The sequence below is a fragment of the Petromyzon marinus genome, chromosome 18, assembly GCF_048934315.1.
Source record: "Petromyzon marinus isolate PM22_M1 ecotype Great Lakes invasive population chromosome 18, UKy_Petmar_22M1.pri1.0, whole genome shotgun sequence".
Lineage (NCBI taxonomy): Eukaryota > Metazoa > Chordata > Hyperoartia > Petromyzontiformes > Petromyzontidae > Petromyzon > Petromyzon marinus.
In genome coordinates, this window is record NC_133684.1 from 9,064,560 (window position 1) to 9,087,327 (window position 22,768).

At 55.0% G+C, this 22,768-nt stretch overlaps 1 protein-coding gene and 1 long non-coding RNA gene across 2 annotated transcripts; one reads left to right on the plus strand and one right to left on the minus strand.

Annotated features, from left to right (window-relative positions):
- The first annotated feature begins 1,845 nt into the window (after positions 1-1,845).
- UCHL3 (ubiquitin C-terminal hydrolase L3) lies at positions 1,846-19,590 on the plus strand. The gene is made up of 7 exons (XM_032956371.2): positions 1,846-2,002; positions 2,230-2,386; positions 2,764-2,849; positions 4,356-4,403; positions 16,061-16,136; positions 17,841-17,899; positions 19,090-19,590. Exons 1-7 carry the CDS (start codon positions 1,892-1,894, stop codon positions 19,174-19,176), a joined length of 624 nt encoding a protein of 207 aa, XP_032812262.2. The 5' UTR covers positions 1,846-1,891; the 3' UTR covers positions 19,177-19,590.
- LOC116943507 (uncharacterized) lies at positions 9,076-22,761 on the minus strand. Its single transcript, XR_012942188.1, has 3 exons — positions 22,140-22,761; positions 9,491-9,767; positions 9,076-9,306 (listed from the first exon to the last, which is right to left on the minus strand). It is a non-coding gene; the product is annotated as an uncharacterized LOC116943507 (long non-coding RNA).
- Between the last annotated feature and the right edge of the window lie 7 nt (positions 22,762-22,768).

The following is a 22,768-nucleotide window of genomic DNA, read 5'->3' on the forward strand; positions in this document are numbered from 1 at the left end:
AAAACTACTGTGGCCTTAAAATAATACATCTGTTAATGGTGAAGTTTTCTGGAATGGCCCGTGATCAAAGCACAATGACCCTTCATGGGCTATGAAAAAGGGCCATTGCCCAAACCTTTTGCTTTTCATTTGTTTCCTTTTAAGGCCACATTGTTATTGACAAACGTGTTGGAATATTTTTCTTACGATTTGGGTAAATTACCAAATTTATTCTCCATGAAGATAAACCCAACAACAATATGTTTTGAGATACGGCTGCATTTAGACTATATAAGTCTACACTTGCTTGGAATTACACTGCGATAGAGGAAGAGGAACGTGGATTAGAGGACATATGCAATTTGGATACGTCATATGGAGTGGTCGTGGCAGGAAGTGTGCTTGGGAGGAACGTGTCCTGGCTGGAAGGGTCGTGGTCGAGTCTGACGATAGTGTGGCAGCCGAGGAATGCATCGTGCCCAGGGGAATGTGCGCCACTGAGATGGAGCTCTGAAATCAGCTTGTGTGCAAGTTCTACGCGGATCGTTACATCACAGAATAATGAGAGACGGCTATGGCTTTGGGAGGCATTCATTCAATTAGCACTGAATTGATTGTTTCTTGCCCAAGTAAGAGGCTAAATAATGTAAGGTAGGATTTAGTTGCAGGCCCTGTCCTCACTACTGGTCTCGTGAATTTGATATCGTGGTGTGGTGGCCACCGATGGGCCCGAGTAGATCACCCTCAATTTGTGCTGATTAGGTGGCAGTTGACAGCGAGCTTGAATGAGTGAGGGTAGGCCACACATGGTAACTCTTCGCTGCCTGTTAACGCAACAAGAACGCCTGCTTTATTACGAGCACGTGCATTGGTGTGTGTGTGTTTGAGGGGGGAACGGTAGTGCAGTGATTGGCACATTGCGCTCCGAACCCTGCGACCCGAGTTTGATTCCCATTCATGGCCAACGTTGGTGACCAATATCTGAACAAGTGTTGGGCCTCCCCAATGTCGATTTGACCTTAAATGAGCACCTGGTCTGGTGTGTAAACACCAGCACTGGGGAAAAAAAGGCAGCCGGGCGTGGTGCTGGCCACCCTCTCTTGTGCCGTGCCGTCCTTCGTAGGTGCTCGCTAACAGCACCTTCCCCAGAAGTGGCAAGGGCTGTATATACACTATACGAGTGGTCTTTGTTGTGAGGTTATGTCAGTAGTAGTGTGCGACTGCACATTGGTCCCTGCTTCAAAGAAGGAGACGGTTGGGTGTAGGGAGGCCCTGTGGAATTCTTTGCACCAGGGCCTGATCAACATGGGCATTAGGGGGCAGCTGCCTGGGGTCCTGTAATTTGGAGGGGGGCCCCCAAATGAATTTATATACTGCCCTAGAATGGGGTGTGACTGTCCAGTACTGATAACTCAGGAAATTGGGTGCTGAACACCGTAGCAGCACCTGTGCATAGCTACCAGTCGTGTGCCGAAATAAAAACAAGTTTAGGTCATTTTAACTTTGATTTAGGTCCGCAAGTCTTCTGTTGCATTAAAAAAATCAGTACAGAAACAACCGAGGGGCATAACAATGAAACGTTTGGCATCGTCGGGCATGGGCGGTGGTCAAACAGTCGAGAGAAGGCATTGAGTATTAAAGGAGGGGGGCGCCAACACAATAACAGTCCCGGGTCCCCCTCAAACTTAATCCGGCCAGGCCTGTGCCAACAGTGCGACGCCGCCGCTGCTGCGCCAATGCGTTATGCCGACACGGCGCGTGCGGGCGCTCGGGTGTGGAACGGGTTTCGCGGCGTCGGCACGCTTTGTGTTGTCCTCGGCTGTTTTATTCATTGAGACGCGATGGTGCGTGCGCTGCGCTAAAAACGCACCGCCGCCTCTGCCGTGCGCCACAGTTTGTGCAGCAGCTGGGCATGAAGACGAGCTGGCAGTTCGTGGACGTCCTGGGCCTGGACGCCGAGCTGCTGGCCATGGTGCCGAGCCCCACGTGCGCAGTGCTGCTGCTGTTCCCCATCAGCGACAAGGTGCCCCCCGCCACCGCCTGCCACCACCCATACCACCGGCCCGCGTCGAGCTCCTCTCGGGGTGGGGATTGCAGCCGGCAGAGCCGTAGCGTGGGCCACCGTCACAGGGGTTTACGGCTAAGTAGACGGAATTTTTGGTGATGGCGCAGGGCACACCCACCCCCCCATAACTACTTCTAGTGCAAGCCTTGGTCCCATCCCCCCCATCCCTCCTTCCGTGTTTGCAGTACGAGGCTCACCGGCGCGAGGAGGAAGAGAGGCTCCGAGCGGCCGGCCACGACGCCCCGTCCTCGGCTTACTTCATGCGGCAGACGATCGGCAACGCGTGCGGAACCATTGGCCTCATCCACGCCCTCGCCAACAACCAGCACCGCCTGGGTTTCGGTGAGCGGCGCGGGGCTCGCCATGGCCTCAAATCCCTACGCCGTGGCGTAGAGGGGGCGGCGCCGCAGTGGTCGGTGCACTGTGTGACTTATGGGGGCTTTGGTCCAGCAGTGGATAGAGCATGGATAATGATGGTGATTGAAACGATTAAAGGATATGTCTGTGTATTAAATTCAGCAGCCCAACAAAACATCTGAGACGGGCCGGTGGGGCGAGTGCCGTGCAAGACAGCCTCCGTATTACATCCGTGCCCATGTGTGTAAATCTGCTGCCTAACGCAGGCGTTATTTGCACCCAGCCTAACGCAGGTGTGTTAATGCCCTCTGTTTAACAGAGGTGTTCAGTGGAGTCCAACGTCTTAAGCTGTGTCGTTGCAGTGGAAGGCTCGCCTCTGAAGAAGTTCCTGAGCGACACGGCCGCCATGAGTCCAAGCGAGCGAGCAGAGAGACTCGAGCAAGACCAGGTGGGCTCGCCCGCTCACGCCAGGCCTTTCTTTCTCACGCAGTGTTTTTCGGGTCACTGCTGGGCTGGAGTGGGTGGCACATGATCAGTTGCCCACAGTAGCCATCGTGAGAGGCATACTAGATGTGATGTGCCTGTTGTGGAAATTATTCGCGGGTCGACAACCCGGACAGAGCCAACTGGCATTGTCCTGTCGAGCACTTTTGCCAAGACCCCCTCATAGATTCATCTTCCTAGGGGTCCAATATACCCCCAACGATCTGTGAACTATAAGCCGCACTACAAAGTCTGGACTCTTTATGTTTAATTTCGAGCGTTCACCCAGGAAAACTTCCCTGAGTCTTAAGACTTAGTTATTTAAGAGGGTCCTGCCAAGTTTTCGGAGTAAGGGGCGAAGTTGCTGCTGTGTGTAACCTCAGTCATGCAGTTTAACACGTAGGCTTTCGCCACCGATGATGCTGGATGTAATTACCAGCGAAACGTTGTACTCAAATTGTAAATGTTGTGGATTTATTCTGCAACACACCAGTGGGCTGAAGTAGTAACTAATTGGCATTTTGTTTACGTGACAAATCCATTACTAATTGGCTGTGTTGGGTGGTGGAGGGTTACGACACATTTATACTTGGGCGATCTAACCCCAAAAACCTTTATTATGTACCCAACCGTGCAATATGCGGGTATCCCTTTCAGAATTGGGATGTTTGGCCATTACCCGTTTCATTGTGTGGTGTTTCAGCTATGGAAGAAAACCCGTGCGTACCAGGGGGAGAACGTACAAACTCGACGCAAAAATGCGCTCGGGTCAGGAATTTAACCCAGGGCCTTCTTGCTGTGAGGCGCGAGCGTTACCACTGCGCCACCACCCTGCCGCGCACGCCTGCATGCTTTTAACCTTGTGCAAATGAACGTGAGAGAGTCACCCTGTCCATCTGATTCGCCACCTGGTCGCAGCAGTTGAGAACTCGCTCGGAGCTTCTGGTCCCAGTAGGTTACGTGAGGGTGGCGGGGGAGCGCCGCGCGTGACCGCTCGTCGCAGACTCCGCCGCCTTTCGCACGCATTCGTGGTTCAGATGGAGTCGTGCGTCGCTCTTTTGTGCATTGCGAAAACAGCCAGATGTTGATGCTGCCGTTTCAAACCAGAGAGCCCCTCCGGTTGTGTTGGCTGGAAAGACAGTTCGTGTTTACGCTTGGCAAAAAATATTGCCGAATTGCCGCAATTTCCTGCTCGCGTGACTTTGCGTTTTGCCAAAAATTTGGAACGAATTCCTTCCTTCCACCCACTCGTTAATTGGAGGCCAACGGCTGAGCGCGTCAATAACTATAAAACTCCGCGCGCGGCCTCACTTGGGAGCTTTGCGCAGGCCGTCCTGGCACGAGCAGGTGTGCGCGCGAGTGTGTTTGTGGATACGTGAGTGTGCGTGCGTGTGTGTGTATGGATGCGTGCGTCTGCACGAGTGTGTGCCCATGCGCGCGAGTCGCTAACATCGCTCCCCTCTGTGCGTAGAGCATCCGCGCGAGTCACGAGTCGAGTGCCCACGAGGGACAGACGGAGGTGAGTGTGACGCGTACCTCCACCCCACTTGCACCCCACCTGGGTGGGACCCCACTCAAGCCTGCTGCACCCACACCTGCTGCACCTGGGCGCGGCTCACTCGCCTGTCTGGATTGACCTGCATCTCTCGTGAAAGGGAGACCTGGGGTGTTCACTTATACTTTTGTCATTGCAAGATTTGTCCGTTGTTTGCTCATGACGTCTGCAACCACCGAGGGGGGTGGTGGAGGGGGGGGAGGCGCCGGGGGGCATTTCCCCACCATTTCGGACGCGCTTATTGCACATTTTAGTGATGAAAGTCATCGTTACTATAAGCAGGGCTTGGCTTCTCACTCAATATTTTGCGGGTTGCCTCTCAACTGGAGCAGGTGGCACTTGACCAGTAGTAGCCACAGCGAGAGGTATGCTGGATATGGTTTCCTCCCACGTCAACACTCGGCGAATAACACCTTAATATGTAGAGGACTGCAGAGCTTTGGTGTGTGGTTCCTCCTCCTCGCGCCTCCGAGTCGTTCTCTCTCTGTTCGAGAGCGAGGAGTGAACACAGTGCGGCGGTGGGCAATCATTGTCACTGAAGTAGGCCTCGGCAAGGTAAGGTAATTTACCCTTTTTACCGGGTAAAAGGGTAACGGTGTCGACATGCCAAGGGCTAAGGTAAAGGGTAGGGTAAAGGTAGCGCAAAGCATTACCCGGTAAATACCTTGTTTCACCGCTCGCTAAAAGCTCCGTGACGCAGCCCGTGAATAAAGCGCTCTACCTAGCATTTACCTGTTATAAATCTTTTTCATGTGTAGTACCCCAGTAATTGCCCTGTAATCGGGAAATTTGTATGGGGTAAGGGTACCTTTACTCGCCGAGGCCGACATTGAAGCGCCGCTCGGTGTACGCAGCGCTTGCAGTTGCAGGCTGGCGCCGGCAGGCCGCGCGCCTGTACTACCGGAGCAACCCCTGGCCTCACACCGCCGCACGATGGCGCTGTGAGCCAGACAAGTGACATTGACCCCCTACAGCGGCGCGGGCGTCCTGCTCGCCCGAGCGCCCCGAGCTTCGCTTGCCCTGCCCGTGTGGCGTGCGCTGTGAGGCCTGACGGTGGTGTTGGGACGCTGGGCTATAGAGAGGGCTGTGGTACGAGCTCACGCCGGAGATGACACGAGGGTTGGTTTTAATACTTCGGTGTCGTCACGGGTAAGGGTATTGACTTGGGTTATCGCTTCAGTCGGGGTACATCTTGGAGTGTTTAGTGTGAGGAATTTGGGCTAATTTTAATTCTAAGGCTTTAGCACAGAGAAAGTTTTACTCTGTGACGGTTTGCTTGAGAGTTGGGTTTAAGATCACTGAGAAGGTTACATCACAGGTCAGGTTAGAGCTTAGTTTAGGACTCGAGTTGGGTTCAGTGTTATGGTTCAGTCTCAAATGACGTTGGGTCAGGGGTCAGGGCCAGTGGTGGCGGGGGGTGGGGGGCGGTGCGAGCCAATCGAGAAGGGGGGAGACTGTTTATGCATCTGGCCACTTGAGTTGCTGCGAGCCGATTCCCGAGGAGCTGTTTCTCCCCGTCACTCGGTGTCCCCGGGGCGGAACACGGTCCATCCCCACGCACACCGCACCCTCGCCACGGAAATATGTGCGACAGCCGGGGGCCGGTCCCCCTCCCCCCCGACCCAGCCGCCAGTGAATAAATAGCTGCGCTGTGTATGTTGGTGGGGGGGGGGGTCGGAGAATGCTCGCCACTCTTGGAAAATTGGCAGGCTCTGAAATTCTGATTTAAAGAGGAGCGCGGGGGCGCCTGATGCGCGAGTCGTTGAAGCTGCCCACGGCTGCACGTGGGCGATTGTAGTGGCTCCTCCTCGACCTCCAGTCACCCCCCCCCCCCCCACCCGGTTTATGTCCTCGTTCGTGAACGTCGCCTCGCCCCCTACAACCACGTAAAATGAAGCCGCGCCACCCCAATACTCTGATCCCCTCCACGCATTCCCAATCCGGTCCCGCATCGGTGACAAGATTGCGCTTGCCGTCTTCAAGATCCTCCAGGGGCTCCCCGCTGGCTACTTCTCTCTCCTCTAATCACACTCTACTGCCCTCGGGGCGCTCTCTACGCTCCAGCAACCAAGGCTTTCTATTGAAGCCTCCTGGTTGACCTTTGCTTGGTGGGAGGTTGCTCATTCTCCACTGCTGCCCGCATGTTCTGAAACTCTCTTATCCCAGCCATCTTTGATGTCAACACCTTGCCCCTGTTCAAATCCTGGCTCAAAACCTTTGTATTTTTTTTGCTCTGCTTATGCGTGACTTCCTCTTTGTCGCTACAAAACAAACATGCCCACTTTTTCTGTGCAGCTTCTTGATATGCGGTCACATTTCGACGCTGTGCAAATCCACACTACTGTCTTGACCCCTAACCCCATATGGCTCTCTCCTGGTCCCTGCTTGTCCCCCCCCACCCTCGCCTGTCACCTACAGAAATCCTCACCTCACCTTCCCGGCAGCAGTAGCAGGAACTCGATGCTCTGGCCCATGTCTCTCTGTGCGCTCGCGTTTAGTACCAGAGATCCAGAGCCAAGCCACACAAAACCAGTAGCAGCGCCCATGCGAGCAAATAGACGTTTCCAAACGCGGCTGAAACTCGAGAGAAAGATCAACATCAAACAACCTCACGGCCAGCGATTGTATCGCGACAAAAGCAAGCTGCGAGCGTGATGGGGGTGGCCAGGGGGTAGTGGGTGGGGGGCGGCGTTGACTGCGCCGCACTGGCGTGGAGGGATTGACGTTCACCATCGGGCACAAATTGGAGGTGGGTTTAGAGGACGCCCGTGCAACTGGAACAGCTCCACACTTTAACGAGCCGCATTTTAAAACAATAAAACATGGAAACCCTGGCCACATGGCCCTGTGCCCGTGGCTGGGCACGGGGCTGGGCGGGGTTGGTGTCACAGTGGGCGCCTGGCATTTGTGCTGCTGGCGCCGGGCAGGAGCTTCTCTCTCTCTTCCCTGCAGCCAGCGCTGGTGCCCCCGGGGACTCGGCACCCCCGAGGGTTGCGCGATTCCCACGGCCCATGGGTGCTGACGGACACCCGCATCCGGAGGCCCCCCCCCCCTCCTTCTCAGAGCCGTGTTTGTGTTTTTAGTTTGCTGCGTTGTGTCTCCGGGACCATTTCTCAGCGGTGTTTTGCCATTGTGTTGTTTTGCTTTTCCTCCGCGAGCCACCGGGTGCCCTTGAGCAGTTGCTTTCTGCGGCGAGAGTGTGCTGGCTGGTATGTGGCCGGTATGCGCGCGGCATGTTCGCCCGGCGACCTGGGCGTTGGGAGGACAGCGTGGGTGAGCGTTGGGCGGCGGGGCAAGCGCCGTGAGCTTCCGCCCACGGTGCAGGAATATTACAGAAATGCTGGAGGCGACGATGACGATGATTATGGCCGCCCACTGGCGGTCTACTCTTTAACGTTTGAAAAGCCAAAGTGGTTTACTGCTCAAATGAGCTTTGATGCATTGGTGCTCGTCTCCTGTTTACAGCCCCGCTGAGCCAGTGGTGCAAATTCTACATCCCTATGATGGGGGCAAGACTCTCCAGATGACAACCGCTTGACTCTCCCACAAGGGGGGTGGGTACTGCGTTTAGAAAAAACGCAAGGAATGTCATGAAAATATCCGACCGAACGAAACGACAATGAACTGAAACGTGAGTGGCCCTGTTGTGGGCCCCATGGAATCTACCAATGGACTCGTAGTGGCATGTATCTGGTGGTCGTAGACTCCACCGAATGGCTGTCTGAACTCAACATGCTCGGTTGTAAACTTCCTCCATGGCTTTTGAAACGACATGCCTAAGAAGGAGAAGACAAATCGGGTCTGCGGTCACGTACGGGTGCCGAGGCCGGTCGGTGGCACGCTCGCTCGCCGTGAAAACTGTCGCCGGGGCGGCGTGCAGGACTGAATGGACGCGGGGACCAGCGGGCAGTAGCGCAGGTCCCGGCGAGGACCAGGCCCTTTCCTCGCCACGGGCGATGACCGAAACGGGAAGAGCGGTGCGATGACCGACGACTCCCGCACGGCTCCGTGGGCCGCGATAGGGAGGGGAACTGCGCATTCTTGACGCGAGCCCAGCACCCTGACTACGCGCTCACGCAAAGCCACACGCGCACATTCCCCACCTGCTTAGGCTAACAATAGCCGCGAGTGAATGAGAGGCCTGGTGCGGGCTGCGTGCGTGGGCGTGGGAGCTCCGCGGTTTACGGGAACCTCCGTGCCCCCAGGCGTGTAGGGCCAGAGGGCCCTCCCTATGGGTTTTCATAAAAAATAGATTTATCCACAAATTTGAGATCCCTTTTGTGCCATCGGCGTCGTGCCATCGGCGTCGTGTCATCGGCGTCGTGTCATCAGATGAAGAATCCATTTGGAACTCTCGCAGAGCGGTGCAACCCTCCGTGTTATGGAAACTGGTATCCAGGAACTGCTTCCGAGATCGCTTCAGGGTGACTGGTGGTCCACAAAATCCTCGGCTGGAATTAAGTCAAATTCACCAAAAAACAAATTAACATCATGGGGGCTTTTTTGCAGTCGCTGGTTGGACTGAGAATCTGGTTTAGCCACAGGCAACAGCTGCCAGAATTTGAACCCAGGTTCTCAGCAGTGCCAGCTCAGCACTGTCCTCTGATTCACTCGGCCAACTTGACGACAACAATGCTATGATTTAAGTTTTTATAATGAACGAGGCTCACGATAATAGAAGTGCATGGCTTTAGTATTGCCTGGCAAGGCACCCCCCCCCCCTCCACCACATAACCAGGAACGGGGGAGACTCGCAGCTCTGGGCACGAGCTCCCGTGTGCTCCCATGGGCAATGCGGTATTCGCACGCCTTGGCCCGCACCGCCGCTTGCTGTTGCTTTTGCCGTTTCTCCGCCAATGTTGTTGCTCTGTGGGAAAACGCACAGAAGCGCGTAGCAGTTAGGTTGGCGGGGTCGAGTTGGGTGGGGGGTCATCGTTGACAGCAGGAATGTTGGGAATGCGGTTGAGCGAGGGGGGCCTTCACACTAAGCCCCCCACGTGTCAGTAGTTGTTCCCCCCCCCCCCCCCTTTTGGTACAGTCTTTGGTTATACCGTGGTCAGTGTAAATGCCACGACGTGTCGCCCGTGTGAGGTTGCAATTCCTGTGGCCGAGATCCACACGTCCGAATACCAGGCGATTGTGACGACGCCGTGATTCACAGACTTGTACGGTCAGCGGTGGTTTCACAGAAGGGGACAATGTTCCCGTGTGAAGCAGAATGATGCACTTTCAAACTTGGCCACCGGTCCCACTCGACGGGCCCAGGCGGAGAGACCCGTGCCTCAATGTCGCTGTGTCTGGCGTTGAGGAGTGGCGCGCGAGAGGTCTCTGCAGGAGAGAGGAACACGTGTCCAGTAAAGTGCAATTTTGGGCCAACGTTGGTCTAACGGTACCAACCCCACGTGCTAACATTGCATATATACGGAGTTGTAAGTCTGGTGCTGTAAACCCCTTCCCTGCCCAACGACGACAACACTTGCAAGATCTGTTGCCACATTTCTAAATCTAGGAATGGGCTTCTCGTCTCTCACGTGAGAAGCCATGAAAAAGATAAACCAGAACTCAAGCCAATGAAAGCTGAACACTCCTCCGTCTGCACGAAGGGGAAGAGAATCCAGAGGTGTGCAAACTGGAAACAAACAAGAGTTGTAAAAGTGCCATTGTGACCATCGGATCAGTCCTCCCACTATGCCTTGCGTGTGTCACATGACATCACCAGACTGTGGAACGCACACAGTCCACCAACTGAAGAAAAGATTCGGCGGCGGGTGACGTGCGTTTTCGGCTTTTGACGGGCGCACTGTTGGTATTGCACGCCAACGATGACTGCGTGGGTTGAATGAATCTGAGGTTGGGGAGGGGGTGGGGGTCAAAGGTATCGGGAGACGGAGTCGTGTGTTGACACTGCCAAGCCTCGGGCAGGAGCCTGGCGTCACGCTCCGTGTGGACGGTTTGGAGACGCACGTTTGAACGTAATGAAAAGCGACATGGCAATGTGCCTACAGCAGGTGCACAGCACCTCCCTTGACGTACGGATACGACGCATGGACGTTGACAAAGAAAATGATACAAAAGGTGAAAAATGCGCGAGAAGCACGGAGAGGACTGCGCATGGCTCTGAATGACACCGAGAGACAAAGAGGAACGTGGGTGAGCGGGAGCATTCACAGGTAAAGGACGTCATGTTGACCGCGAGGAAAAGTAATTGAGCTTGGCTGCTTGGGCAGGACACGTCGCTAGAAGGGACGATAGCCAGCGGTCGAGACCTAACAATGGAATCGCACGCAGACAAAGACGGCCACGGGCTCGAGAGGACGTCCTCCGCCGGGTACGGAGACGGAACGATGCAATCTGCTCGGGTGCAGGTGCTAGACGGATTGTCGCATCACAGAACTGCGAGAAATGGCGATGGCTCCGGAGGGGGGGGGGGGGTTGGGTGGGGGGGGGGTTGGGTGGGGGGGGGGTTGGGTGGGGGGGGGGTCCTCATCCGTTCGTGTATCAGATTATATATCACAGCTGCTCCATGGTCTCTTAACGTCCGAGGCATTTATTGGCGCTCAGGTGACCAGCCCAGCGGCCCAGTTAGACCCCCACAAGCAAAGCGCCCCCTCCCCCCACCCCGGCGTGACGCACGGCAGTGTCGTGCAGGGCGTGCCGCCCGGTCGGTACGGGCCGCCGTTCTCCGGGTTTCTCCGTCCGCCGAGGCTATTTTAAACAATTTTTTTTTCTTTTTTTGGGGGAAACAAAAGCGAGAACCGGTCTGGCGCTCGTCAAACCCCCGGGGCTGGGTCGCGGGGGGTCGCGTAACGACCGCCCGACCAGACTGCAGAACAGATTTGCTTTTCGGCCCTGCCCCGCCGCCCCCAACACCCGCAGCGGACATTCTGACAAGTCCATCGGAGCTCGGGGCCGCGTGTCGTTCTCTTCAAGGCGGGCGCTGCATGCGCGCGAGGCCCGTTCTCTTTGCTGGTTGTGCTGTTCCCGGTTCTGTGTGCGTGCTTCGAGTCGTCGTCACCTGGCCAGGTGTGGAGCCGCTTTGCGGCGCCTCGTTTATGGATGTGGCTCTCGCGAAAGCAAAGCGGCCGATCGGGAATGCACACGCTCCAGACTGTACCTCGTTCATAACTCACCGTTGTTTGACACACGTTGCTGGAGGAAAGCCCTCCCCACGCCGTGACAGTCACAGGCTTCATTTCACCGTACTTCACCCAGCTGATTAGTGCGGGTTGGTGGGGGGGGGGAGGCGGTGGAGTGTGGATGGTGGTGCCGAAAACCAGCTGGGGCATAGTTCACCGCTGGTAGAAGTTGGAGTTGGCCAGGAATCGAACTCGTGATGCCGCGTTTTTGAAGGACTGTGCGAGCAGGGCAGAGACGTCACCAACGCTAGCAGAGAGATGCAGTGAGGGAAAAAAGTATTTGATCCCCTGCTGATTTTGTACGTTTGCCCACTGACAAAGAAATGATCAGTCTATAATTTTAATGGTAGGTTTATTTGAACAATGAGAGACAGAATAACAACAACAAAAATCCAGAAAAAAACGCATGTCAAATATGTTATGAATTGATTTGCAATTTAATGAGGGAAATAAGTATTTGACCCCCTCTCAATCAGAAAGATTTCTGGCTCCCAGGTGTCTTTAATACAGGTAGCGAGCTGAGATTAGGAGCACACTCCTTAAGGGAGTGCTCCTAATCTCAGCTTGTTACCTGTATAAAAGACACCTGTCCACAGAAGCAATCAATCAATCAGCTTCCAAACTCTCCACCATGGCCAAGACCAAAGAGCTCTCCAAGGATGTCTGGGACAAGATTGTAGACCTACACAAGGCTGGAATGGGCTACAATACCATTGCCAAGCAGCTTGGTGAGAAGGTGATAACAGTTGGTGCGATTATTCGCAAATGGAAGAAACACAAAAGAACTGTCAATCTCCCTCGGCCTTGGGCTCCATGTAAGATTTCACCTCGTGGAGTTGCAATGATCATGAGAACGGTGAGGAATCAGCCCAGAACTACACGGGAGGATCTTGTAAATGATCTCAAGGCAGCTGGGACCATAGTCACCAAGAAAACAATTGGTAACACACTACGCCGTGAAGGACTGAAATCCTGCAGCGCCCGCAAGGTCCCCCTGCTCAAGAAAGCACATATACATGCCCGTCTGAAGTTTGCCAATGAACATCTGAATGATTCGGAGGACAACTGGGTGAAAGTGTTGTGGTCAGATGAGACCGAAATGGAGCTCTTTGGCATCAACTCAACTCGCCGTGTTTGGAGGAGGAGGAATGCTGCCTATGACCCCAAGAACACTATCCCCACCGTCAAACATGGAGGTGGAAACATTATGCTTTGGGCGTGTTTTTCTGCTAAGGGGACAGGACAACTTCACCGCATCAAAGGGACGATGGACGGGGCCATGTACCGTCAAATCTTGAGTGAGAACCTCCTTCCCTCAGCCAGGGCATTAAAAATGGGTCGTGGATTGGTATTCCAGCATAACAATGACCCAAAACACACGGCCAAGGCAACAAAGGAGTGGCTCAAGAAGAAGCACATTAAGGTCCTGGAGTGGCCTAGCCAGTCTCCAGACCTTTATTCCATAGAAAATCCGTGGAGGGAGCTGAAGGTTTGAGTTGTCAAACGTCAGCCTCGAAAGCGTAATGATTTGGAGAAGATCTCCAAAGAGGAGTGGGACAAAATCCCTCCTGAGATGTGTGCAAACCTGGTGGCCAACTACAAGAAACGTCTGACCTCTGTGATTGCCAACAAGGGTTTTGCCACCAAGTACTAAGTCATGTTTTGCAGAGGGGTCAAATACTTATTTCCCTCATTAAAATGCTAATCAATTTATAACATTTTTGAAATGCGTTTTTCTGGATTTTTTTGTTGTTATTCTGTCTCTCACTGTTCAAATAAACCTACCATTAAAATTATAGACTGATCATTTCTTCGTCAGTGGGCAAACGTACAAAATCAGCAGGGGATCAAATACTTGTTTCCCTCACTGTAATGGTTATTTGACCATACTTCACCACGGTGGGCAGTACGAGTTGGTGACGGCGGGGAGCAGAGACGTGGGAGCATAGAATCGCTGTACGACAACGGATCTGCCCCTCCCTCGACCGCCCACCACATAGCAGCCGCCAACGACAGCCTGGCGTGCACAGTGGCCGTCCATCGAAGCACTGTCCAGGCTGAAGCCCGCTTAGATTGTGGGATCCTGGCGAGACGGGGACGCGTGTTCCGCACGCGATGTGGTGACGGTCGAGCTTGTCTGCACCGCACGGTCGACGCTGAGCAGCAGGCTGCCAGGTTAAGCCGCTGTCTGTTTGATTACAGACCGAGACTAAAACACACATTGCTGTGTAAACTGGTCTGGTTTTTGCTTACTGCATACTCCTCCCAGATGTTATATCCCATCCCCATTGCTGTGTACTTATATTTCTGTAATATCCTGTCCAGTGGCTCGGCGGTAGGTTGCGGGTTAAACGCCTGGGAGTGGATAAAGCGAGTGCAACCACTTCGTTGGGAGGTCGACGGTGGCTGGTCTCGCACCACTGCCCTGGCGCTGTGAACGGGGAGTCGCTGCAGCGTGGACGTGCGTGTGCTGCTGCTGCTGTGTGCGTTATTCATCCCGGTTGTGAGCGCACGCTCGGTTCGGTGTCTCCCCATGTTTCCGCCATCGTGATGGCGTTTTATAATCTGTTTAAACGAAAACAAAAATAACAGGAGTCGCACATTCCTGCAGGCTCTGTGGGGTTGGGGGGGTAGTGGCGGAGGGGGGGGGGCGAGGTAAGGGAGGGGGAGTCTTGGCATCTAAGCCCCACAGCTGTTGCCTCGCTGTCGCTAAGCGCTTGCAGCTGGGGGAGGCGGTTCCCACCTGGGGTTGTGCGACCGACGGACATCTCCACTCGCATGAACGTTGGTAATAACAAGAATATAATAGCAGCAATAAAGCCCTGTGTTTTAAGACATCTGTTAAAGAGAGTCGTGATGCGTTGCTCTGCGGACAATGAGAGTTCGGCTTTGTTCCGGGAGGAAGCCGGAGGAAAACCCCTCTACTCCCACGAGGAGGTGATGCTCAAAGTCGTAGCTTCACCACCGCCTTCCGCTCAAATCTCCACACAGATGTATTCTAGGATCTGCTGTGGCACTCTTCAGCTCCTGTCCATCTCACACTGCACAGGATTCCCAAGAAGTCTCCCGTCCAAGCACCGTGTGATTTACCCGGGGCTCCACACCCCCCTACGGGGACGGCCCTGTTCACCACCACCACACTGCACCTCACAAGAACGCACCAACTCGCCCACCCGCTCGCTCGCTCACTCGCTCACCCACACTGCAGGTGACAACACTTCTCCTCCTGCTCTTCCATCGCACTGCTCCACTCTTTAATTCCCTTCCATTGTGTCTGTCTTGCCAAGTTCCCGTAACACTGCTCAATTCAAGAAACTCTCAAACTCGCATTTATTCCCCCTTCAATAGTGCTGTTCGTCACTGGCTGCTTGTTCTTTTGGACCTTCGCGGCCAGTGCTCTGCTCGTGCGGCGTTGTTCTTTTTGTGCGGCCCACGCGGGACACCGTCCTCCCTGTGGGCGCGCCCTCTGTCCGAGCCCAATCCCCTCGGCCACTCGTGACGGGAGAGCCGGCTCCGACGCCACGCTCGCTCTGTTTACGCACAGCCGTGCCAAATCTATTTGGAAATTATGCGCGACACATGTGGAAGCTATTCGACCCGCAGTGTGTGCGTAATGTATTTGGGTCATGTGGAATACACGTGAAGTGTGCTTCGTGCACAGCAAAAAATATATTTAGCAGATATTCGGGCTTTCACAGTTTATCAGGGTAATGGCCGGAGCACAGTTATCGGGATAATTGCAGGAGAACGGTTATCAGACGATAGCGACCACTTCACGCTCCTGGGGAGTGTAGTCATGGGGTGATGACATCGGCACGTTGGGTAAACAGATGAGAGAGATCTGTGGGCGAGGGGGGAAAGACGCCAGTGAGGACACGTCTGCGTGTAATCATTGGTGCGTGTTCGCGCGCGCGTATGCTTGCTGGGAGGAGCGGTGGTGATGTAGTGGCTAGCGTGCGCTGCGCGACGAACCCGGCGACACAAGTTCGAATTCGCTTCCCGCTCATGCCCACCAACCCCACTGACGATTTTCTGAACCGGTCCTGGGCCTCCTGTAGATCGACTCAGCCTAAAATGAGGGCCTGGTGCGGTGTGTAAACACCGCTACTCGGGAGACAGGCGGCCGGGCATGGTGCTGACCCACCCCCTTTGTGTGCAGTGCTGGCCTTCACAGGTGCTTGCTAACACCACTTGCCCTAAAAAAAAATCTGAGGCTATCCGAGGGATCTGCCTTTGGTGCGATGTGTAAAACATCAGCAGACAAAAGCGAACGAGCCGACTGTAGAGGCACATGATGATGTTGATGATTGTGTATGTCTGATGCTGTGTGTGTGCAGTACTGTGCATGGACCTGTAAATGCCACTGTGCGTACGTTTGTCACTGCAGGTGTGTGGCTGCCGAGTGTGTCACCGTGTGTCGTGCTGTCTATTCGCGACACTGTGTGTGTTTTGAGTGTGTGATACTCTGTGCGTGCGTGTGCACAGGCGCCGAGTGTGGACGAGAAGGTGGACCTGCACTTCATCGCGCTGGTGAACGTGGACAACTCTGTCTACGAGCTCGGTGAAGCCTTGCTCTTCCCCCGTCACCCTGGGTCGCCCTGGGTCGCCCGGCGCCGTTACACGAGGGGGGGCGGCAAGGGGCGATGTTGCGTGCGGCGCTGCGTGTGACGCTTGCCCTTGCTTGGCTGCTAATCATCCCACGTTACGAGAACTAATGAACCAATGTCGGCTTCTCGGTGTGCCGCATGGGAGGCGCAGTCTAATCGGTGGGGATCATGGTGAACCGGTCCTACCAGAGAACCGGACCCCGTGAGAGGTTTGTTTACGTGATCTAACGGCCTTCACGTGAACGTTGTCCGTTGTTCCTCTGTTGTAAGAGCAGTGGCCTGTGACTACATCACCTATAACACACCAAATTCCATCACTCCTCGGATGCTAAGCAGAACTTTGAGCCTGGACGGTGCTTGGTCGGGCAACCACCAAGCACAGAACGGGCAGTAGGCGTTGCGAGCAGTAGGGGGTGGTGCAGCAGAATCTCTTGTTCTGCATTCCCTTCGCCAGCCCACAGCGACCAACCTGGTGAAGTATGGTCCAAATAGTCGTCACGGCTTGCACGGTGGCTGCAGGGAGGCGCTCTCATCCAGCGGTGGATCCTGCATGTTTACATGTGGGAGCGGCGAGCGACTCCGGTTTATTCCGCGCACCTTTTTAACGGGGCGAATCTCGTGGAACCCCCGCGCGCGGGTATGCACATGCGCGCGGGCAGATACGTGTGCGTGTGCGCATGTGTGCACATCTCCGTGTCCAATTTAATAATGCGGAGGCCCCGTCACGGTACGGGCCAGCACCTGTCCTATCGCCATCCCCGGGCCGCCCCTCCGACCCCCGCGAGGGCTCCGGTGTGAAACCCCCGACGCTGTCTCGTGGGTGTGAGCGACGACGCATGATGGATGAGCGCCCGCGCGTCTGTTAGGGCCGCTGCCGTGCTGCGTGGCAGTTGACCCGCTCCTGCACAGAACCACATGCTGGTGCGGTGGTGGGGGGGGGGGTGCCGGTGTCCTTGCGTGCGTGTGAACGCACGCGTGTCACGCGTGATGTTCGTGTGTTACAGTTGACGTGCATTTACTACAGAGTCGTGCGCCTGCGTTCGTTTTCACACATTTGTGCGCGCAACAAATCTCTTCAAGGCTGTACAGGGGATCTTTGTGTTTGCGCAGGGCCACGCGCTCTGTGTCGATGTCCGCTCTTGCCGGGATGCGTGTCCTGGTGCGTGTGTGCGCGCACACTTGCCTGTGTGCGGTCGAGGTGTCCGTGTGCGCTCACATCCCTGTATGTGTCCACGTGCGTATGCCCACGTGCGGTTAGTACTCCGCGTTACGAACCTGGCGACCCCGAAATTGATTACCGCTCATGGCCAATAATGGTGGCAAATATCTGAACCGGTGCTGGAGCTCCCCTAGGTCGACTCGGCCTTAAATGCGTACAATTACGCGGTGTTTAAAGCATCAGCATTGGGGAGACAAAGGCGGCCGGGCCTGGTTTTGGCCACCCACCTCGTCATGTGCCGACCTTCATAGGTGCTCGCTAACAGCACTTGACCCAACAGCCTGTTGGAGGCAACAGAAGGGATCTTTGTGCGTACTGTACGAGAGAGGATGTACACACGCGCGTGCACGTGCTGGTATGCACACGTCCACGTTCCCTGTGAGCTGGTTTTGATGTTTGGCGCCTGTGTTTTTAATCTTCCAACTCTCGCTCCGTGCAGATGGCAGGAAACCCTTCCCTATAAACCACGGCAAAACCAGCAGCCAGACCTTCTTGGAGGTGAGCCAGTTCCTCTCACCTCCAACTCGCTCACCACATACAGCACATACACCACGCTCACTACATACAGCACATACACCACGCTCACCACATACAGCAAATACACCACCACGCTCACCACTTACAGCACATACACCACCACGCTCACCACTTACAGCACATACACCACGCTCACCACATACAGCATATACACCACCACGCTCACCACATACAGCACATACACCACGCTCACCACATACAGCACATACACCACCATGCTCACCACATACAGCACATACACCACCACGCTCACCACATACAGCACATACACCATGCTCACCACATACAGCACACACACCACCACGCTCACCACATACAGCACACACACCACCACGCTCACCACATACAGCACATACACCACCACGCTCACCACATACAGCACATACACCACCACGCTCACCACATACAGCACATACACCACCACGCTCACCACATACAGCACATACACCACCACGCTCACCACATACAGCACATACACCACCACGCTCACCACATACAGCACATACACCACCACGCTCGCCACATACAGCAAATACACAACCACGCTCACCACATACAGCACATACACCACCACGCTCACCACATACAGCACATACACCACCACGCTCACCACGCTCACCACATACAGCACATACACCACCACGCTCACCACGCTCACCACATACAGCACATACACCACCACGCTCACCACATACACCACCACGCTCACCACTTCACCACGCTCGCTCCAGAAAACATCCACGTTTGGCACCCGCTCTACCCGTCAGCACGTAGTGCTTTTAATGTTGGACGCCTGTTATGATTGTGTGTTGCTATTCCGTTTACTTTCCAAGGAAAGCCTCACTGAGTCTCAAGACTTTTTCAGGAGGGTCCTGCCTATTTTCTTTTTCAGTAGGGGGGGGGGGGGCGATGTTGCGATGCGTAATCCCAGTTAGTAATTTGCAGGTAATTTGTCGGCATTGCGATGTGTTTTGTGATGTGTCAATACCAGTGACATTGTGTGTAGCTTTGTTTTCTGTCTGTGCACACCCAGACACGTGCCCGTGTGTGCGCGCGCGCGCGCGCATGTACATGTGCTAGTACGTGGACCGCGCGTAGGTCCGTTCAAACGCGAGGCCCGTGTCACCTGCTCCCCCCCCCTCCCCCCGCAGGACGCGGCCAGCGTTTGCCGCCGTTTCATGGCCAGGGACCCGGACGAGGTTCGCTTCACCGTCATTGCGCTATCGGCCGCCCCGTGAGCCCGGCCGGAGTGGCGGGGCCGGCCGGCGCGACCGCTGCGCTCCCCCGCGGTCGTGGTTGGACAACGCTTGCGCGACGAGGGTCCATTGTCGGTCGCATCGGCGAGTCGCTCGACGGTCGCACGTAGCACGGGGGGGGGGGGGGGGGGACCCCGGGGGGGGGACCCCCTGTGACCCCTGTGCCCCCTGTGCCCCCTGTGCCCCCTGACCCACCTCGAGATGGGGAATGAATTTGAGGCCCCCAGCCTTTGACAGGAGGGATTTCGTTGTTGGGCGGAGGGGGGCCCCCACTAAGGACGGAATAACGGTCGGTGGGGGAGAGGGCATGGGGGGGCGGGGGGCCGTGGAAGTGGGTGCGTTTCTCTGCGCCACTGCGTTGTTTACGCGGTGTGAATAAAATGCATTGAAAACGTTTCCGATGGCTGCGTCCGCTGCTGCAGTGACGGGGGGAGGGGGGGGGGGATGCGTGTTTCCGAGTCAGAGTGAGGATCGGACACCACGCTTCTGGAGGTCCTCAAAGACGAGCGTCCTGGTTTGACCCAAGTTGTTCCCTTTCGGGCCAGAGAGGCGGCAGGTGATGGCGCATCGGACGATTGTGTAACTCCCCCCCCCCTCCCGGTCCCCCCCAGTCTAATCGCAAGCAACGCCAGATGTGGAGCGTGCGCGTTTCGCGAGGCTCAAAGACGCAGCTGGGGGTGGAGGAGGAGGTGTTCCTACCGAGAGACAGAAACACAAAGACCCCACCGCCTACGCCGCAACACCCGACCAACTCGCCCGGCAACAACAATGAAATTACCGCCTGGCACAGGAGAGCGCCCCCTCTGCCCCCCCCAGACATCACGTGTCGGATTAGCGTAATAGCCCCGCTGTCATGTTCTCTCCTCTGGGCGACATCAATTATTGAGACGCGGTGAATGGGGAAGTGTGAGTCATGTCGCGACGATTACCACCAAGACCATTGTCACCGCGACACCATGGGGGAACCACACCTCGAATTGAGTGGGGGGGGGGGGCAGAGAAGCGTTTGTTGAATTGGGGGGGGTGTACTGAAAAATGCCAACAGGTCGGAAACAAATTACTCGCTGTCAGAGTTGTAATTATGTGAGAGTTTACACTTTTTTTATGAAGCTAGGTTCTAGATGCTTGGGAGTGTATAGACGATGAGAGGTCATTCCCAAGCGTGCAGCACTTGCGAAGGAGGAAGTAGATCGGCGTTGCGAGCTGCAGTGTGGGCGAGCGAGTTGATGGGAGAAGTGAGTCAATTTGAGTGCACCGCAACTCGCAAGCGCGCGGTGGTTGAGCACGGTTTGGGATGAGATGGAACTCCGGTCGACCGAGTGCTCAACATTTGGTGGAAGACTCGACGGGTGACGTTCACGGCAACGGTAACTGCTAAACATTTGGTGGAAGACTCGACGGGTGACGTTCACGGCAACGGTAACCGCAGTGCCGGATGAAGCTAGTGCGGGGCCTGTAGCATATGTTATAAAGGGGCCCTAAATAGTAATATTAAAACACAAATTGTTAACTTGCATAGTAAAGTAATCGTATTTTTCATTTGCTATACAGCCAGATAATACGACATCGCTAACCTTAAACACCCAGTCGTTAATCAAAGTTGAAGGCGGTATAGTACTATAGTAATAGAGCAAGTGCAGAATCACTGAATAGGAATTGATAGCTTGAGAGGATTTAGCGCGGGGCCCTTGAAAGTGCGGGGCCCGTAGCTACTTCATGTGTAGCTGCTGCTTGTGCTACGAGGATCATCCGGCACTGGGTAACCGTGGTCGTCAGGAGGTGTCGAGCCACCAGTGAGCCGAGTGAATCAGGAAGTGTGACGAGGTCTCTACGTCAAGCGACCAGGATGAAAAATAATAATGTTTTACCCTTTCTGGAAATAACACAGGAAGTGTTAAGATGTTTGGACACCAAATATAAACCTTTTGCAAGGGATCAAGCACTGCATTAACCACAAGCACTACTTGTGATGCACATGCAAACAAACATGCTGTCATAGTATATGCATTGTCTTTGAAACTGATTGGTCTACACCAGAAACAGCCGTCTTTGTTGGCTGGGCAATGCCAAACAGCACCTATGGCGGTGTTTGGCCTGCTCTTCCATGCTGGGCAATGCGTCTTGGAGGAGGTGGGAGTAACCCACCACTGTACCCCCCCCCCCCCACCACAAGCGACCCGCCGATCGGAGACTGCTGGTGGGTGGAGAGAGGGCAGTAGGGCGAGGGGAAAGGCTGAGAAACGTGCACCTCTGCCGCGCCCGGAAATCGAAAATAACCCGCGACCTGGAATTGTTTCCCCCTTTTTCTCCCGCACCTCCGATGAGCAAGCTTGGCTACGTACGGTGCGAAAGAAGTTCAACAGACCGTACATTACCAGGCCATTGTGCGGCTGCTGACTGTCACTGGGCTGTGGCAGCTGTCTTCCTTTCTCGGTTGATGGCTAGACACGTCTTTTACTACTCGCTGTTGTCTGCAGGACGAGTCGCACATGAAATCGATCTTCGAAGCTCAATGGGAATACACTTCTGACATTTGTCTGTGTCCGACAAACCAGCAACCGATGTTTGTTTTCATGCGGCTGCCGGTAATGCAATAAAGATTTCAGCAGCCCTCGTCCTAAGTGCTGCACAGCAGTTACTGCACCCATCATCCCCACCACCACCATCATCATCGAGTCTGGTGAGCCCGCAGGAACGAGCGTGCTCAGGATGCCGTGCAGCCTGACATAGACTCACCTGGGATCCCTGATCCCCTTGACTCTCGCCCCACCCCATCCCGTGTATGAGCCCCAAAAGAGAATGGGTGGGGACCCGTGTCTTCCAAGATGCCTGGGGGATAGGAGTGATGGGGATGCGTGGCGGGGGAGAGAGTGTGATGCTAATGCAGGTGTGTGTTGTGGAGGGAGGGAGTCTGAGGTGGAGGAGATGTATCATTATTATCTCACCTGTTTGCCAAGAAAGCCTCTCGCTGAGTCTCAAGACTCTTTGAGGAGGGTCCTTCCACGTGTTCGCCAGTGGAGAGCGGGGCGATGTTGCTGCTGTGCGAGATTCCCGGCTGAGTGATGTCCAGGTAATTGTTTTTCAACGTTGAGATGTTTTGGCCAAATAGTGGTTACATTGTGTGTGGTGTGTGTGTGGGGGGGGTTGTTTTAGCTATGGAAGGAAACCGGGGAACCCGGAGGAAGCTGAGAGGCGATTAAAGCGAGGGAAGGAATGGGAGCGGGGATTGTGAAGTTGAGTGGAGGGAGTGGAACGGAGAGGGAATAGTGTTGAAGGAGGGAGGTTGATGGCGGGATTAGAGGGCACTAGAAGAAGGGATTGCGAGGGATTCTGAAAGGAGGGAGGTGGAGGGGCGAGGGAGAGTGGAGCATGTTGAAGAAGAGTGTGGATGGAGAGAGGTGTTAATGTGTTTGTGGGGGGTGAGAGAGAAGGGAGGAACAAGGAGGTAATTTAAATGAGGAAATGTGCATGGAGGGAGGCGGAGAGGGGATGGATGCATTTTTAAATGAAGGGGAGGGGGGGGTTGGAGGAGGGCTGAAGGGACACAGCGAGTTTGTGGGGAGCGTGAGGGGGG